The sequence below is a fragment of the Labrus bergylta genome, chromosome 24 (genome assembly GCF_963930695.1).
Source record: "Labrus bergylta chromosome 24, fLabBer1.1, whole genome shotgun sequence".
NCBI classification, from domain to species: domain Eukaryota; kingdom Metazoa; phylum Chordata; class Actinopteri; order Labriformes; family Labridae; genus Labrus; species Labrus bergylta.
Window position 1 is genome coordinate 845,376 of NC_089218.1, and position 20,376 is coordinate 865,751.

The 20,376-nt window shown below is 41.5% G+C and overlaps 1 protein-coding gene across 4 annotated transcripts in view; it reads right to left on the minus strand.

Moving 5' to 3' along the window:
• LOC110005463 (neural cell adhesion molecule 2-like) overlaps positions 1–20,376 on the minus strand; it is a 274,694-nt gene that overhangs the window by 86,326 nt on the left and 167,992 nt on the right. For all 4 annotated transcript variants that reach the window (XM_065951921.1, XM_065951922.1, XM_065951920.1 and 1 more), the window contains exons 2-4: positions 13,720–13,794; positions 5,837–6,043; positions 701–844 (exon numbers count right to left, since the gene is read on the minus strand). In XM_065951921.1, coding sequence (XP_065807993.1) covers positions 701–844; positions 5,837–6,043; positions 13,720–13,794 — 426 coding nt within the window. The remainder of the gene's footprint in view (positions 1–700; positions 845–5,836; positions 6,044–13,719; positions 13,795–20,376) is intronic.

Below are 20,376 nucleotides of genomic sequence, written 5' to 3' on the forward strand. Positions count from 1 at the left end.
TGGAGACTAGTGCAGACATTTCATCTGTGAAGTCGGTAAAACTATTTGTTTTCTCCTTGGCGAGTATTTGAGTTGATACTGGACCCCATCACTCACACTAAGGAGCTAATTATAACAATCTATTTTTGAGGCCTACAATGAAAACAACTACTTAAAACACACAAAGAGACGCTTTGAGAATCATTACTGTTTAAGGTACCTTGCTGAGTTTTTGCATTCTTTATTCTGCATTTTTTATTTCAGATTCATTCCCCACTCATTTGTCCAAATATTAACATGATAGCAGGTTTTTCTTTATTATCTGTTGATAAAGGGGGAAATCATAAAAGTCTTCTATGGATTTTTACCATGCAAACTTCCTCGTGTGTCGTTGTGTGCATGACATACTTGCAGAAAAAGGGATTTTTAAAAATATCAGCACAAAAACTCCACAGGGTACCTTCAATTATTGTTAAAGTTGCCTTCATGTTTTGCTACTTCTGATGTGCAGTGCAGGAGGACAAGTTGCCAATTGTTACTGCATGACAATTCATTCCCCAAAGAAGCATTACAGTGCAGAAGAAAAGAACTACCATCTCAATTTCAAAATAAAATACAACCTTGACCTTTTGTTTCCTAAGGGATCCAAACGTCTGTCTGTTTTCTGACTCTAAACAATGAAATAATAACAGATGCATCATGGAAGTTCATGGAAACTTACTGTGGTGCTCCTCGGTGATCTCCCTGTCCTGGTAGTACCAAACCACCACGGGCACAGGTGAGCTGATGACGTCACACACCACCTCGGCCGTCTCGCCGTGGCGGAACTCCTGCGGTGATTGAACATCCCGAAACGTCAGCCTCTCTGAAACATCAAAAAACAAAAAGAAAGATGGAGATTGAACGGCTTGATTCCTCTGCCTGTATTCAGAGTGAACATCAGAAGGGAAAATAGGTGGTTTTCTATTCTGTGTTGATAGTTCAGGTGTTTGGACACCTTGCAGCATGTTTTCTTGTCTTTATAAAAACAAAAAGAAAGATTAAAAATGTCTATTAGTGCTTCACATTGCTGATGCATCATCCTAATCATTTTGTTCTCTCTGCTTTAAACATATTGTTTTCATCTGGAAGTATCTTCATATTGTGTGTTTTCAGTATTTATAGATAACATTTTACAGATTTCTTTCTTGTTATTCTGTCTTTATAAAAAAAAACAGTCCAGAACAGGCAGAACTGTTTAGCTGGCATCATATTCTAATATCTTCCTGTCTGTGAATTTATACAATTTTTAGTTTTTTAACTTTGGTGTAAACCAAAATAGTTGAATTCAAACAAGAGTATGCTGAGAGGCTCAGAGACTCAAATCGTTAACATTTGATCATTTCATACTTTAAGATACCACGGCTAATTAAATTAAAAAACACAAGAAATGATCCCATGTTGGGTGTGTGGGACTTGAATTTGTATTGCCATGGAGTGAAAACAGGTAACGATAACAATGGATTTTCACTAGAATAATACTGAAGTTTAATATTCTGGTATTGAGATAACCTTTAATGTGAAAATGATTAAATCCTGACGTCAGCGGTGAATGATTTTGACCATATTCAGCATGGAAGTAGCCATGACTGTACCAAATTTCATGGCAAAAGTCTTTGAATAAAACAATGATGACTTAATGGTTTTCTGGGACACAGATTAGGTGATTCTGCCGATCACCGCTGTGACTAAAAAAATGAGCAGAGATTTTCTGCAGCCTCACTGTTTGCACAGGATGCTTCTAATTCACTGCATCTCCATCTGAGGACGCCTGAGTAACAGATTCACCTCTTTGAGTGTTGAATGCTGAGGCTGCCTTTGATGAACTTTCCATTTTATGATGAATTTCTCTTCTGAGGACACTTCCCTCGGACTAGCACGTGATCCTTCTTCAAACAGCTCTTGATGTGCACCGGAGCTGGCACTGGTAGCACTGCAACCACCTGCTATCTTCTGTGTTCTGTATTGTGAAGGTGTGAATAAATCAACGACAGCTCCCCTATCAGTCCCTTCCGTTAGCGCCGCTTCAGCATTAGCATTTTTTGCCGTGTGATTTATGCCAGACTGCTCCCCAAAATGAGCTTTCTCTCCCCCGACTGCACCCTCCGCCGGCGGACGTGCCGAGCATCTTAGTATCATCATTACCTTCAAGGATGCTTTTGCATGTTTTTTGTCTTTCACTTTGTTGGTTTCTTCTGATTTTTCTTCCCGTGTGTCCTTCTCATTCCCAAAATCTGTCGCTCTCTCACTCAGGTTTGAACCATTCTGATGTCACTTGTGCCTCCTGTTTGTATCCATTTCCTCTCTTGTTGTTGTCACAGTGCTCTACAAGAGACTCAGTAAGGGAAACATTCCCTCCAGAGTAACACTCTGCTGCACACTTGACACTGCCGAATAGAGAATACACTCTCTGGAGTTTCTCTGTCGTTAGCCGACACATCACTGAGAGGATAACTGTCGGAAACCTTCACGAGCCAATTTCCCTGCACCTCTGTCAACTGGGATGCAGATTTGTTCCCTTCTTTCCTGGCAAATTATGCTGGTTTCAGAAAATGAGCTTACGCAGCATTATTGCATGGTCCATTAATAAAGTGAGAGGAAATTAAAGGAGGTGGCTCTGGCATTGTTCAGGCTTACTTCATTATGAAATTCATCTCACCTTTTATGCAAACACACCAAACAGCGCTGATTTATTCAAAGCTATCAGTAACAAATGAGCAAAATCATGTTTATAATCTGCGGTGGACGGCAAAACATTTATTCAAGAAAAACTAAGTTAGCAGTGGTTGTAGCTCTGCAAGGTTATTAACAGACGCAGCAATGAGTCGACCTAACATGTCAGTGTTTACTCATCATCAGCAGACAACAAGAACAACCGAGGCTGCTGTAAAGAAATACCATCTGTTCTTGAAAGAGTTAGTCTTGTACCAAAGTATTAGACAAAATGTTCAATATGTGGGTACGTTGAAGAGTCCCTAAAGTCTTCAGAGGACAATGACTATATAGACTTTACTAATGTTTGGTCAAATCTAAATGATCTAAATGTGATCCATCTTTGACCTGTTTTTGGTACAAGAGTTTATGTAAAGGTTCATCCTCTGGGGACTTTGAATATTAGTATCAGTGCCATTTAAACTATTTATGTAAATGTAAAGATATAATTATTTAAAAAAGTAGAGTCGAGGCTGAAAACGTGACAGTTTGACATGATGATGGCTCTAAATTAGCTCTATTACATTTCATTCTAAGGAAAAGGAACGTCTGTCCCAAATGTGATGACGATCAAACACATGGTGATAGACATTTCACTCAAAACAACAAATGTGAAAAAGCCAAAGGATCACTTAAGTACTCAGGACAAAAGCTAAACTTAGCATGCAAAGTCACCCAAGGACAATAAAGGGGATTGGCTGAGTCGTGTTCCTTATCTGGGGTCTATATGTATTTGTCAAAAAAGCAGCTGTGTATTGTTGTATGAAGTTAACTCAAGCACCTGTTTTGGACTGAAAAATTGATCTGCCACTCAATGTTACACAGGTACAACAGGCCATCATGGAGTTGTCAGCAACAACTGAGAGGATGTCAACACTTTCCCTCCCACAGGTCGGAGATTTCATGTACGACATGTTGTAGCACACGGGCCCTTGCACCGCCCGAGGAGTCCTCGCCTGCTCCGGCTGTGCGGCTGGCAGAGCGGCTGGCTGCAGCTTTAGGCAGGTTTTCATCCGCATGCTGCTCATGCAATCTACACCGAGAGCCTCCCCGAGTGAGTGACGCCCAGTTGCCATGGAAACAATGGTTTCAGCGAGCTGGTTATGTGGTGAATGAGGCGAGGGCTTAGCGGTGGCAGGTGTGATTGAGGCTGTGATGTCTCCCCTAATGGTTCACTGGGCCAGGATGAAAAAGGCAACCACACGTCAGGTGATGATTTCCAAAGTGTGCACACATATGACTGTGTGTGTGTGTGTGTGTGTGTGTGTGTGTGTGTGTGTGTGTGTGTGTGTGTGTGTGTGTGTGTGTGTGTGTGTCTCATGGAATCAAATCCCTGTGAAGTTTTCTCCAATTAAACTTGGGGAAGACTTCTGATCAAAGTCCCGGACTATCTGGGCATTAGTGTTATTCCAATCCCAGAATTCACTCTGTTCTTATTGTGTCTTTTTTTTGTGATTCCCTGCTATTGTCCCCCCTATGAATAGAAAATGTTGTACATGCTGAAACTCTGGGACTTAAAAGAGGCCCAAGCAGTGACTGCAGAAATACTTAATTGGGTTTGAAGGTGCAGAAAAGACACTGCCATTATTGTGAGGGTTAATTTGGATTGTGAATCAGATTTTTCATATTTTACTGAGTTGTTTAATTCAATGTCTAATGTCTAAACCCTTGATGAATCTATTTTTTTGTACTGAAATCTAAAATATAAGATGATCTAACACACCTTTAGGATAACCACTATGTGTTCTCTAACATCTTTAAGAAAAAGTACAAGGAGGTTCATCTCTGAAAAACCAAGTTAGAGCAGGTTTGCTGCGGCTACTTGGGCAATAATTCTTTTTCCAACACAAATCACAGGAATGGGCTGATTGTGTTTAAGTTGGATGTCTTGCCCAAGGACACTAAAAGAGGACAAATGGTGGTTGATTCACCGCCTGGAACCTGCGAGGGGACACTTTGTGTAACCGCTGAGCTGCCCCCGCCTTGTAACATCGAGTTTAGTCCAGAGAAAAAGTGACCGGTCAGCAAGGCAGAGCCACATCCCTCATTATGCCTGGCAGGTACCGATTCCCAAGGCATTATGAGCCGTCATTATACTTTAATCACAAGAAGGAATTTAACACACACACTCTCACAGAGTCAGCGATACACATGGTACTAAAATGCAGACAAACAGAGCTACCCTTTGTGGATATGGTTAGGTGTAGAACTGGAATGGAACCATCCCTGTGATCAAACACTGTGTGAGAGTTTGATTCTCTTCATGTCCTCATGAGGCAAACACATCATTCTGATGTTGATGGACGGCTTGCCTCCAATCACCCCCTTGCTCCCTATCCCTCTTCCCGCATCTTATCCCATCTCTCCCCCTATCCCCTTCCAAACCGGACAGGGGACCCAGCCGAAGATTTCTGCCTTTTAATAAGAAAGTTTTTTCTTACCACTGTAACTTTTGCTGCTTTGCTAAAGTACTCATGATGGATAGGCCGGATCTTTGTAACATAACAATGAGTGAGGTCTTTTACCTGCTTTATGTAACATAACAATGAGTAAGGTCTTTTACCTGCTTTATGTAACATAACAATGAGTAAGGTCTTTTACCTGCTTTATGTAACATAACAATGAGTAAGGTCTTTTACCTGCTCTTTGTAACATAACAATGAGTGAGGTCTTTTACCTGCTTTATGTAACATAACAATGAGTAAGGTCTTTTACCTGCTTTTTGTAACATAACAATGAGTAAGGTCTTTTACCTGCTTTATGTAACATAACAATGAGTAAGGTCTTTTACCTGCTTTATGTAACATAACAATGAGTAAGGTCTTTTACCTGCTTTATGTAACATAACAATGAGTAAGGTCTTTTACCTGCTTTATGTAACATAACAATGAGTAAGGTCTTTTACCTGCTTCATGTAACATAACAATGAGTAAGGTCTTTTACCTGCTTTTTGTATCATAACAATGAGTAAGGTCTTTTACCTGCTTTATGTAACATAACAATGAGTAAGGTCTTTTACCTGCTTTATGTATCATAACAATGAGTAAGGTCTTTTACCTGCTTTATGTAAAGTGTCTCGAGATAACACTTGCTATGTCAAACTTACGGTAGATCTCCAGCACGACTGAGGCCTCCTCCGTATGGCCGGTGGCGTCGGTGGCCTGGCAGCGGTAGATACCTGCGTCCTCGATGATGGCGTTGTAGATGATGAGCCTTGATCGTGACGTCTCCGTGTGGAGCGCCATTCTTTTGGATGCCACGATGCGTTCGCCCTGGGGGTTGTACCACTCCAGCCGCACGGGCTCACCGATAGCTAGAAGCAAGGTCAGAGAGAGAGATCAAACAAAGTGATTCTGATGTGTGAATGTTGCTCTTTGTTTTTTTTACCAAGAGAGGAAGGATGGTATCAATGTTCTGTTTGCCTTTTCATGTTTACATTCAGTGCTCAGGAAAGAGATGTTCTCATGTTTACACCCACTCTCACCTGGGATCTATTCAGAACAGCACTCTGACATTTTAATGCCTGAAGACGTTCATTACCTTCTTCCAAGTTTCCTCTTGTTGACTTTCAATAGTTTTATGTGTTTTTCAAAATGGACAAACAAGTTCTACCTTCCACTCCCAAGAATATTAGAGAAGGTATTAGATTTCCCATGAGTGACATTCTCTATGCATGAAGCTAGCCAGCCTGAAAGATGCTCAGCCTGCAGTGTGTCTGGGAAGAAAATGCAGTTGGATAACAGCTGGCTGGATTCCCTGCTTTGTGTATGCAGCTAATGAGTCGTACTGTTTCAATATTTTAGTCCCCTTTACCCAAAACTTTTTGGAAAGTTCTGTTTACTCAGCTTTGAAAATACTAGACTGGGCCCTGCAAGAGGGTGTTCATACCCGCCCCATGTTGTTCAAAATCAACCGTTTAAGCTGAACCTGGCAATTTTCTTTGCTTTTAGGTCAGCTGTAGTTTTCAAATGATGCTCGGTAACCTGTACTTCACTGTATGTCTATTTTTTATTTTAAAATGTTTGCATTTGAGTACTTTTAAGTGCCACACTACAGAGACTGAGGCATACATGAATAAAACAGTGAGACCTTTATTTCAAATATAAAATGTACCAGACTTTCCAGAAATTATTTGATTATTTATCCTATGGTATTTTCTTGTATGAATTCTTGTATGTCGTTGGTGAACAGACGGACTGAAATCATAGGATTATGTCATAATCTTGGATTTACATAGCTAATAGGCCTGTAAGGGAATCGGGACATATGTAGGCTCTAAATTCCACTGTCATTTCAAAGATTATGTACAAATACAAACACAGCGTACACCCAGAAATCATGGCGAGCATGCTAAAAACGTAGCGTGCGTCCTAATTAAAATGGCCACCATATGTAACCTGTGAACTTATCTGGCCTCTGCAGGAGATAATAGCACAATCTGCAAGCAGCAGGTGCCCATTGCCTGTAAATTCTGCAAATAAAAGTGTCAGTGTAGTGTGCTATTACCTGGCCTATCAATCAGCCAGAGCCTTGAACAAGAGAATAGATGGACAGAGGCTTGCCAGCCGCTTGGAGACAGGTGGCTGGACTTCAATAAGCTTACAAAAAAAAGGAGCAGGAAGAATGAGCAATACAAGTTTGTGACATGTGTGTCACTTTTAGGAAAATTGCAGAAGCTTTTGTTGAGAGAAAAGCCCGCAGGAAGAGAGAGAGAGAGAGAGAGAGAGCGAGAAGGGGAGAGAGGTAAGCAGGCAGTTTGAAAGCTCTCTTCTCCCTTCAGTAACTATCTGTAAGATGCCCTTGAGCAAAGCTTTTAACCTCCAGCTGCTCTAGCAGAAGGTGGTGATGCTTCATCTTTAGATCTCCCAGGTGTAGCTGTGAGGTGAAGGCTTTATGTGTGGCTGGATTGTGTTTGAATCATACAATATTTGTACAGAACGTAGGGTTAAAAATCAATAAAAAATCTGAGAAGGCTCATGGACCCCGCTGAAGGTAAATCAAAAATCATCTGATTGCCAAATGTTCCTTTTGATGACTGCTCTTTGCATCATAAAAAAACATGCGTGCTCCAACGCACACCGCAGCTTGCTCACAACAATCATCATCACAATGCTCCCAACAACCATCAGAATCCTATCCTGGCATGTGTTTCTGCTTCTCGTTAGTATTGAGGCCAACAAATCTGATGAGGCAATCAAACATGACATAGCTGAAATCTGTGTTACAGTACAAACCGTTCTCCTCATCGCCCCGCTTTCCGGCACACGTGGCTTCCCTTGTGGTTCATGTGGGTACTTGTGAGGAAGAGATAAGTGTCTAGCAATCACAACAGGCTCCTCTTTACACCTGTTAGCATCACAACATTATCACCCCTTACCATTTTACAATCTGTCGACAGCGGAGACAGCTAAATACGTTTCCATTGATGCAGCTAGCATTGTGACAGGTCGTTTGCTCCACAGTTGATCTGAGAAGACAGGAGTGCGTAGTGTGCAGCCCTGTTTCAACGCTCAGCCCTGCCTCCCTCTGTCTGTCTTTACAACTGTGTGAATAGCTGATGAAAATGTATGTCAACCCGCTCTTCAAATCTGCATTAGCTCTGGTGTTAGTACTGATTCTTGGCATGACTGAACCATCTGAAGGTGAAGTGATAAAACAATGATTTCTAGACACGAGCAAAATGCCGACCATGCAGAAGCACATAAAGTTTATTTTACTGCTTGTTTTAATTGCATGTGGAAAAACAGCCTCACAGAAGACCAGGGCGAGCAGCTGGCGCAATTTGTATCAGCCGTGTCCCTCAACCCACAAAATGCATCCAACACCATCAACCTTTCAGTCTTTTGGACCAGGCTATCCACATTCAACTTTTCTAAACAAGCAGTTTATTTGTTTGGTTTATATCTCCACACCTGAGAGCAGCGTATTAAAGTTGGCCAAGAAAAGTCCTCCTTTAAAAAGCACAAACAGGTAGTTCCCCAAGGGTCAATCCTTGGCTCTCTGTTTGTTTGTTTGTTTGTTTCTAAGACTTTAGGCTGGTTTCCTGCTTTATGCAGATGATATTGTCCTATTTGTACCAACTGAATCACCTTGCAAGACAGATAGGGACCAATTACATACTTGGATGAGGTCTTTTAGTGGCTTTAACATAACATCTCATAAAACAAAAGGATGCTCTGGAATTAAGAGAAAAAATAAAGAGGTGTTTTCATGTTTTCAGGAATCATTTTAGATCTGCAGCTAAGATGAAAAAAACATTGCAAAGACAATGTATGTACTTGTAAGGAGCAACTTCAACTGTGTCAATTGAATAAGGCGCTATACAAACACAAGCAGCCTGATGCACTGTATGTTTTCTCTTGTTTTTTATATTCTTTCAAAGTATAAGCTCAAGCATTCCCACCTACAACCAGAGACACTTAATCCTTACACTACACGGCTCTGAAATAGTGTATTAAGAACTGAAAGAGCTTCATGCATTAAACACAAAGGTTTAAAAAGAGCAGCTCTCTATGTAAGACATCAGGTTTGTGCTCTGTTTTGTTCAATTCTGTCTCCTGTATCAAATCAATTCATAAGAACATTCTGCCTAGAAGGTGTATCACACTGTGTTTATGAGGACCCTTAGCAGTGACAGAGCTGTATGAAACAACAGAAATATTGAAGCAATCCTGCACAAGTCTGAGGATTGACTAGACATGCCCCATGGCGCCTTTATTAGCCGCAAGCCGAAGCACTCCAACGTCCCATTGGTGGCTGACGCTGGAGCCATGATAGTAATTGAGTCACGTCTCAAGGGGAGTAGACAGCAGGAGAGAAACACCGAAGGAATCACTCTGGTCAGCAGGTATGTGAGCATAGCTTGACATGATTATCGGCTACATATTTATCCCACACTCTTTTCCTGCTCTGACTGCTCTGTGATATCCGGCCAATGGTTAAACCGAGGTCTGCTGGGAACAGCGATGTGACCTCACTGGATGAGAATGCAAAAGCAGTTGGAGCTTGGACTGCTCAGGATGCCTTTGTAGCCGCCTCGGTTTGTGTTTTGCAGCCAACACTTGTTCTGGCTGTCTGCCACCTCAGTCATAGGGGAGGTTAAACACACACCTTAGCACTGTTTTATCAACTGCCTTATTTGTCCTGCCATGAGCTCAGGTTCATTTAACCCCGACAGGAGATCTGCTTTTGCTTTCAAAAAAGGCATAATCAAGCATTTAAAATCTCAAATTAGAACTGAAGATTACTCAAAGACACTAATTACTTCATCATTCGTTCCGCAACAGATCACATTTGATCTATGATTAGTTCGGATAACCCAACGCTCTAAATGAACAGAGTTTGTATGTTAAGTGTTTAACATTGTCAGGGTTCAAATGTGGAAAAAAAGTTGTTTCTGTAGATGAAATAAAACGTGTTTTTCACAGAGGGATTTCAGTTTTCTGTAATTTGACTCTCCATGATGCCACAATGACTGTTAGTGCTTTTTATATCAAGGCTGTTGCACTCTATTGAAACTTTAGCAATGTGGATAGTGATAGTGAGCATTATCAGGATACATGGAGATGTATTGTGCTTCAAAATGCCGATCTGAAAATAAGATCTGACCTGTGACAGAATCACACCAGTGAGATTTGTGACCCCTAATCATGATTTTATTTTATTAAATGAGCCGATCGTGGGGAAAGGAATAATGAGAACGAGACTACATCAACAAAACTTTGTATAGGTAGCTATTTCAGGCTTCCTCGTTTCTTTGTGTGTGGTTATTTACAATTCCTGAAAGAGCTCCTCCTGTGCTGTTTCAAAAGCTAGGAGTGGTATCAAAAATAGGTAGTTAGTTGTGCACATGGAAGATTCCAGGGAAGTTATAAAAAAATAAAATGCAAGAATTTATAAAAAATGCAGAATTTATACCAAGAATAACAGAATTTGTTTGGTTGGTTTGAGTCTGTCCATCAGTCTTACATTATAATGTGGTAAAAAGAATCTATGTGGCAGATTGTGTTAGTACCACATAGTTGTTCAGCAGGAACAATCATATGGACAGATATACAGATATATGTGTACTGAGTAACACATGTTGTTCAGCTGAATAAAAAGGATGTGCAAAAGATGTCTTAGATTACCCAGCATGCACCGTAATGATGTTGTGAAAAGGAGCATAGTCGCAGAAACAGCTCATAGCTCTAACTGAATTTACCATAAAGATGTCCCTGACCTTTCCCACCCCCCCACCCCCCCACCCCACCCCACCCCACCCCCCCCGATAGAAACAAACAAACAGAAAAACAGATTCAGCCGAAGTGCAAGGTGTCACAAACACAAATGCTGTTTTCTCTTGCAGACCACTTAGAGCTGACTATTTTCCAAAGACAATCTCTCCAGCCCTCCCGATCTGCAGCTCGGTACAACTGTTTGTTTTCTCGCTCAGCTTTTTCTCTCTTTTTCTCTTCCTACAGCTTTTTCTGTTTCCAGCCACTGAAACTGCCTCAACTCAGATATTCATTTAAGACACGGATTTAGACCGCTTTGCTATGATCGCTTTAAAAAAGCGTTTTTCCGGTCAGTAAAAGCTTATTCTGCTCCCGTCTTTTTATAAAGCGAGGACCTATAAGAGAAGGCACCTTGTTCAACATATAAAGGTTGTTTGAGTGACATTAAATCCATGTTTACACTCTCCTTAGACTTTATGGGAAATGTAGTCTACAGCCAAAGATTTACTTTACAGCAAATGTTGAATTGTTCAAGGATTATAGAAACATCCACATCACATCTGGACCTTAAAGACTTAACCATGATAATCCCATTACAAACATCTGCATTCAAGCCTTATGTGATCACCTGGCACATCAGCAGCTCGACTAGAGTTCAAATCCACAGTCAGTCATCACCTCGGAAACAACAACCTCGTCTCAAGGTCCATTCAGTAGATGTTCTGAAGCGCTTTGATCACATCATAAAATCTCTATTAGCACATGGAGCTTGTGCAGATGTCATGGAAAGTGAAGACGGTCAAATTTCCTTCTTTGTGGAACTCTTAAGTTGGTATCCGCTCAAAGGTTTTTTCACATTAGGATAAAGAAGTCAGATTGCATGGACGAGTCGACGTAAAGCGCAACAGCTACCAGACGAGCTCTGTTCTCTTGATGATAGCTGTTCATTTTTAAAGAATCACTTCATTCTGCAGTGACGGCCACGAGCAAACACACTGCCACAGATCCGTTCTATGTTCATTTAAAAGCCCTGGGCATCTCTGTTTCACGTCTTAATGTAGTATTTCACAATGACAATAAATATTCATGACTGAGTAAGCGACACCTAAAGCTAGAGGACTGAAAAAACCTCACTGTAAGTAACTATCTCTTTGTACTTTTTAAATGAAAACCTTTCTTTATTATACTGCAAATGTCCACACACTTTAAACTTATTCAAGGAAAAATGACGAGTAAAGTCAGACACAAATCTCTCATGAGAAGTTTGCCCTCAGATCCCTCGAAGTCAAATCTGGTCAAATGACAACCAAACTAAACGTTAGCTGAGCTTTTCACTGTTGAATGTTTTTTTTCTCCAAACTTGTATTTTTAATCACAAAAACAGGACAGGGTGCTCTCTTTTGCAGGGTTGTGCACTCCAGGTAATTGCAGGTGCATTTGTCATGAAATCATTAACAATCAGGAACAAATGCTGACACCTTGGCTGTGCCTGAAGATAGCCCTGTCCGTTTCCCTCCTTAAAGTAAGATTATTTTACAATCTGATCATGAATATTCAAGGTGATTCATCGAAGAAAGGTCTTGAAATAAAGCCAATAGTTCTTTTAAGTCGATTTGGTTTTTGCAGCTACTGTAAAAGAATTAGGATAAACAAGTAGAAGAAAATCAGGAACTCCAAACAAAGCCAACATGATGACTTCAATTTGACCCTTTTTTCACCTTAAGCAGCTTGAACTAGAAGATTAGAGGTGTGCGCTTCGGTGAAAACTGAGGTGTTCAATTATTTCACCCTGCTGTCATTTCTCCCAGGCAAACTTTTGAAACAAGAAAGATTTGCATCGAGCGAGCGAATTGATTTCAGTTTCCTTTCTCTGCTCTGCCTCTTCTTGCAAACAGCCGCAAAATCATAAATCAACATACAACTTCTGTTCCCTCTGTAACTTTCTCTCAAATCCATATCCCTGCAAAGGTCTGATTCAAACAACTCCAAGCCAAACAGTCACTTTTAAAGAGTCTCTACAGGTTTGCTGGGCTTTAGCGTGCAGTCCTGCCACTCCATTTGGCACGACTGCACGCAACTATGTTAAAAAAATAATAATCGTTCAGCCTTTTTGCAAAGGGGGAAAGGGCGAAAGAAAGAGAAAAGTGACACAGACACTTCCTCCCACACACTTTGCTGTGGATGGTGACTACTTATCTCCCACCTCCAACTGCTCTTCTGCCTCAAAGCCTTCCCCATTCTTCCCAGTTCTGTCGCTCGACACAATAAAAGCATCTCCCTTTCATTTCCCGCCAGTTTGAGTCCATTCACCTCCATTTTTTCTGCCCCTCTCGGCACATGTTATACCTCCACACCCCTTCAATGCTCCTCCCAGCGTGTCCCTTCTCCCCTGGCTGTTAGCTCCACGCTGAGTGGGTTGGCAGGAGAAGAAGAGGCAGCCAGCGGGAGGCGGGCCCGGCCTGCCAGAGAGAGCTGCCACCCTACTGAGACACTGGCACCGGCGTCAGGTCCTCTGGTGTTGATTCACCGTTTAAGGAGGACAATCGGGGGGGAGGTACAAGAGGGGGCGGGGGCGTCTGGGTCAAAGAGTCACACACCATATGGACAGCATGGATTGTGTTGCGCTCGCTGCCATACAAACAACAAACAGACTTCATAAGCGCCGCTTTAAGACCCCCTGCTGCAGCCCTGACCCACCTCCAAACACACACACACACACACACACACACACACACTACATGCACATAGAAAGCGGCAGTGTGTGAGTCTGTACCTGTGCAGATGAAGAACTTGGACTCTCCGACACTTAACTCCACTTTGTTCAAGGATATGGACACCTGCAGGGCGGCTGCAAAAGAGAAGGAAAGATAGAGGGACAAACAGACAGAGAGAGAGAGAGAGAGAGAGAGAGAGAGAGAGAGAGAGAGAGAGAGAGAGAGAGAGAGAGAGGAGAGGGAGGGATACGGGTAAGTTATTACAGCCTTAAGAATGAAAACATAATGGAGGGACATAATAATACAAAATTGGTTTCAAAAACATGATTTTATATTATCTTGGGAGCGTTTCCTTTTGTATGCTACCATTTACTTGTGCAGCTTTCGTGCAAAAAATATCCATCGAAATGAACAAGAAACTTAGAAATCTCACATTGTCCCTGCTGAAAAGGACAGTTTACATATCTTATCCAAACTTTAACTGCTCTACAGATCTCTGAAGAGCAATTTCCCAACACAAAAGACACCTTCTATCACGCATGTGTCTGTTTGTGACGAGCTCGTCTGAGGTAATGCTGTTTCCAGTTATCATTCCTCACAAAGGAATATGCTTTGTGCGATGGGAATCAGTAAATAACTCCACCGTGCAGGTATTTCTCCCAGCCCAGACAGACTTGTCAAAGGTTCTTTAAATCCTCCACGACAAATTGAGAGCCGACCAAAAGCAAAGCAGAAATTTCACTTGAAGACACCTTAATAGCAGTTCAGATGGACAAACACCGTGCAGCCGTTGGCAGTGCCTAAAACATTTGCAGAGTGAACCTACAATCAACGGCCATTTGTCTGTGGTTGTTTGAAAACACAGCAATAACACTAAAAGATATGGGCTCACAGGGAACTTCTGTTTGGCTGAAGTGAAAGGTGGTTCAGGTGAAAAACCATCTCGACAAGAATTTGTAAAAACAAAGAAGATAAAAAAAAAAGACGAGTTGAGAGAATCAGACAAAGGAAAGTGAGTGTGTTGATGGCAGCGCAGCAAGACGGAGTGGAGGAAGTGTCTAATGTGATGTGTGATGATTGGCAGCTCAGCGGGGAGCGGGTCATTTTTGGGCCAGAGCCTCTCGACGCAGCGGTAGTCTCGCCTCAGCGCCGAGTGAAGCGAGATATTTGATGAGGCTGTCATATCTGAGCTCCTCGTCCTCAGCTGTTAGAGCTGCAAGTCTTGTTAGGCACAACCTCTCACCACACACACACACACACACACACACACACACACACACACACACACACACACACACACACACACACACCAATGCTGTCTAATAACATAATGGATGTTAATTCTCTCTACAACGCTGGGATCTTAACAGTGGAGCTCAGGGCGCCTGTCAATAATTGAGGAAATGATGAAATGATTAGCTGCAGATTCCCAGGGGAAGAAAAGGCTGCAGCCAACAGCATCATCACACCGAAGCTGCTCCTTGGCTGTTATCTTTTAGAGCCATCTGTCATGCACCGAGGCTGCCTATAGATGGCAGTAGAGGGGCACTGCCACCTTCGCCTGAGGAGGCCACATAATGAGATTGAGGAGCTGCCTTATCAATTTATATGATCATTTCTGCTGATGTGTGACACCATCACAAGCACTGGCAGAATCTGAGGGAAACACACACACACACACACACACACACACACACACACACACACACACACACACACACACACACTGAGTGAAGCACTTGCATGCTCATATAGGTCACATATATGTCTGCAGGCAATAACACACTTTACAGCTACATGTGTTAAGACATAATAATAAGTCATTGCAGTTGTGCACTTACATCACTCTTGTACAATCTCTTGCACAAACTGATGCTATGGAACATCTAGAGAGAGCTCTGTGCTTTTCTTAGTGTAGTTAATATGGAAGAAATCAACGTGAATAACTAAAGGAATGATGCAAGATTGACCCCTGCAAACTTCAAACTAAAAGTACGTTAGTTGTGATGGGTTTTCTGAATTGAGTAGTTTACTGTGTGCATCGCATAATAAGTCAAATTTGCTTCCACTCTGAAATCCACTTTGAACAGTGAATGGACAACTCCAATGCTCATACAGGTCACATTTATAGAACTACATGTAGAATTATGAGAGGAATTAATGCAATTTAACTTTTAAATAGCAAAAAGCAGTTTCATTAAAAGTGACTTTGCAAAATTCACTGCTGATTATTAAGTAGGCACAAGTTTTCTAATTCTTTTGACACCATCTGCTATTAACTAGTGCCTCCTCAGTTGACTTTGTGCATTGCATTAATGGAGTCTACATCAAAACCACTAAAAGAAATCAGGCAGCATCTCGTCTTTAACATGACAAACAAAGCACATGATATCTCAGCAGATGTTCATTTATCTTGTGTAAATGCTCAGTTTGATAAAAAGTGGTTCATCATTGGTTTGTTGAATGTTCTATACACATGCACAGCATCATTGTTGTGTTGCATATGAATGCCAACACTCCTCTGGGGTTGATTAATCATGTCTATTTAACCTGCTGCCCTTCCACGCCGCCTGCCCCTTGACTTAAGGCAGATTTCTATCGGTGCTTGGAGTAGTTTAACGGTTTTCAATTATTAATTGATCCTGTTTTGGTCCGTTCATGCTGCGTGTGATTGATCACATAATAAGTTGCACACAAAGCCCAGCAGGCAGAAGAAAAATAGCCGACTCCTTTGTTTCCCTGCGACTCACTGCTGTGTGAATCATATAATTAAGCTCAACCTGGAACGTAGAAGTGTTCAGACGGCAATTTTCTGAGCTGAAACGTACACAACAAGAGTTCCATTGACGTCGTTTTAATGAGAATGCTGACTGGATTTGAAATATGACAATGGAGAATTTGTTTAGTCAACAGCGTCTCGCCTTGTGGGGACACACAGAGACATGCTAAGTATATCAATTCTCAGAGATGGACTGGTTTCAGCTGTGTTCACCTGCTTATTACAGAGCGCGGGTCAATATGTTATGAGCCTGGTAGCAATTATGAGCTCCAATTATGAGAAGCTTTGGAGACAGGCAAATAAGGCAACAGACGGAAACATTGATTGCCATTTGTAAGGTGTCTGAGATGGTCAATGCCATACATGACTGCCAGCTCGCGCAACAACACCGACACTTGAATTGTTCCAACAAAAATCTCAACTCAAAGAAAGCAAGAAAAAAATAAATGAGGAATCTATCACGGAGCAAAACTTAATTTGAAAGAAAACTAATTCAAACTTTCGCTGTTTATGCACATTTATGCCTTTTAATTAAACAGATCAATCACACGATTACAATGCAGTACACTGGAGTTTCTTTGCTCCAGCCTTTCAAGTCCTGGTACGACCTAAATCTTTGCTGCTAATGTTTACAATTAATTACAAACTTTGCAGCGAGAGTGGACAGTTCTTAAAACTTCAATAGTGCTGCAGTCTTCTTTAACACAAATGTATGTTGGCTGATCTAATCCACAGTGGAGACATTTAAAACTATCCACTGACTACATGATTTTTCTATGCTCCCAGTAGTTAGTTCAGCTAAATTAGATCGTATACGAGCAATTTAAACATAGCAGGCATAAACTGCAGCTCTAATCCTGGAGTATTGTACCCTCCAAAAAGATTAGTAAGACTAGTTTCTCTTCGGGCAATTATTGTTGACAAAGTTGAAGTCCTGCTCCTTGTTTTTGATTGGTCGGTGAGAAACAAGTACCGCTGACGAGCCCAGCGTTGTTTGACTTTTTCACACTCATCGCAGTGCAGAAACAAAATACATCTGATGCTGAGGATGTGTTTGTGTCTTAGATAAAGGCCCCAAGGACACACTCCTTTAAGGAAGGAAAACTAGCACAATAACAGAAAATTGCACTTTAAAAAGTGACTTAAATAAAGTAAACTCAAAATGTAAGCCATCATCAATTCAGTTTGGTTTACTTTTGTGTTCACAGCCAGTTGTGCAATCCCTCAATGCAACCTAAAGAATCACTGAGGGTACCTTTAACAGGTTAAATCTGGACTTCATACTGTTGGATAAATATCCATGAAAGTCCAGTTTCTCTAAAAATAAGCACTCAATGGAACTTCCTGCCCTCAAGTCACCTTCCTTTATAGATTTTAAGCTTATATCGTACAACTTTCCTCAAGCTGCTCTCATTCAAACTCCACAGTTTGAATTTTCTTGTACGGATGCCAAATCATTATTTTGCTCATCTGGAGGTCATCGAGGTCAAACACGGACGAGGTGCTGACGGAGCGGGCCCCGTGAAACAATTTAGCGACATCTGGACGCAGAGCAACAGTGTGCGAAACTTTGCCAGCAGCAAAGTCAGTGTGACTAAATCTACAGCGGCCTGCAGCAGGACTCAACGCACTGCTGCATTTAGCGTCGCACTAAATTCAATGTTTGAATGACGGAGTGGAGAGCGTCCAATCAGCTGGCAGGGAGAGAAGGATGTGATTCTGTAATCCTGTTCCCCATAAAAAGGCCCATTAAAGCCATGGCCAACTAAAAGACACCACAGAGAACATACCTTTGTTTGTGTGTATGTGTGTGTGTGTGGGTGTGTGTGTACTGTATGTCTTGTCATCTCTGTAGGGAGCTGGGTGGGAGGCTGTATGTGTGTATATGTTTAAAGCACACAGAGCAGATAGGCCCTCAGGCAAAGCAATGCTCTGCTTTAATTGTCTGTGATTCTGTGGAGGTGTTGAAGGGAATTCTTCCCTTGTACCACAGAGACAGAGAGAGAGAGAAAAGAGGCAAGAGTGGGTCGAGCGAGAGCAAAAGAAAGAAGGAGATAAAATACTAATTACTGTACTGTTTTTTTTTTTATGCACCTAAACCTGTGTGGCTTTTTCATTTCTTGAAAGGTGTTAGCACTGGCAGTAAAAATGATTTCCGGTACAGAATTAGCTTCAAAACACTCTGCAGTCAGCAATCTGTAGAGCGGTAAAGTCTCTCAGGTGAGCAGTGGCAGGAGGTACTAAGGGATAGTGCAGATGTCAGTGATTTCTTTGTGAAATGGAAATCCCATTTTATTACAACATAGGTCTTATTCTTTCTTCTATTATCTAACACTTGCAACGGTTAAAACTTTGCTTTTCCAATTTCATTTTTATTTGTCTTGCACATCACCAAATGAAATTAAAATCTGCCTCAGAGGGCCCTCGCGATTGTTACAGCATTGTGCATGTCACTTCATTTCTTTAGACGGTGAACCTTTTCAGATATGAACAACACTTAAAGAGATAATAAAAAAGAGAAACCTGAGGATATGCAACAACCCTAGGATCCCTCAGAGCGTGCTGACTGAGTAGTCATAGCCTTTAGAGGAACTGAATAATAACAATAAAAGTGGAAACAAATGAAAAATGAGGATGAGAGTAGATATTGAGAAAACCCCAAAACCTCCTCGAAAAAGCTGCTTTGCTGTAATGACGTAAAAGGGAGTGAAAACTACAAATCATAGCAGTTATGCTAAAAGTGAAGGCTCCTGTGGGTTAGGGTTAGGTCCTCATCCCGCTGTCTTCTAACAAGTCATTTGCGTCCCTCTCTGTGAGGTTTTCTTGTTGGAAATACAATAAAAATGTTTGTTTTTTTCAGTGTGCTCATCTGGCACCTACCCCTGCCAGAGGTCATCATTAAAACGAGAGCTTTAAATTAATCTTGTTGCTGAAGTTGTATGTCTTAAAGAAGCATCACTTTTAATGTCAGATGGATTTAAGACCTTTAAAAAAACTCCTAACAGGGGCTTTAACTTATATTTAACCAGAGGTTAAAGTTCAATTTGTGATAAAAAGTGTACAATAACCTAAAGGAAAGACAACAAACTCCAATTCCTCCTTAAATTCAGATTCTCACATGCAAATATCTGATAAAACAATCCATTCACTGCTAAATCTGATTGGACTAAACATCATTTACCTTTATTTTTTTTTAAGTGCCCACTTTTTCTATTGAACCATCCAAGTAGTCATTTTCTATGCAAACAAACAGCCCTAAAGCGTCACACTGACTCACCACCCTAATGACACCGGGTAATTACCAGGCCTATTCAGGACACTGGGACTTCCGGGAAACGGAGTACATTGTATTTGAATGTTAAGTAGAGAGAGAAAAAAACAGATGATGAGTGATGGGCCATCTCTGATGACGACCAAAGCTAAAGCAGAGATTATTATTTGGAGGGAAATGTTTCTGTTCAGATTCATTTAGTGTTGTTGCTTGATGTGACAGAATGAGGATGATTCATTCCACATATTTAGTAACCACTTGTGAATTAATGGTTGCTAACTACGCCTATGGATTCATCTTTCAGAGTCCACCTGTATGTTTGCCCATCTGGTGCTATATATTTGTGTGGCTGCTTAACAAGCTTGCTTTCATGCTGCAGAGGAGAGGAGAGAAGAAGAGAGAGCCGGCACTACTCAGCCGACCATATCCAATCGTGCCGACATACAGTACCAGGCCGTGCGTACAGTCTCAGGCACAACCCACAGCTACCTATTATCTCCCCCCTCTCTCTCTCTCTCTCCCGCACACCTTCTCTCTATCTCTGCTTTATTCGCTCACCGGCCGCTTTGTGATTTGTGTCTCGTTTCTTAAGCCTCTTATGCCTCAGGCTGTGGTGGACCTCTCTCCATGTTCAAAAATATAAAAAAAATATAGGAATCTCCCAAA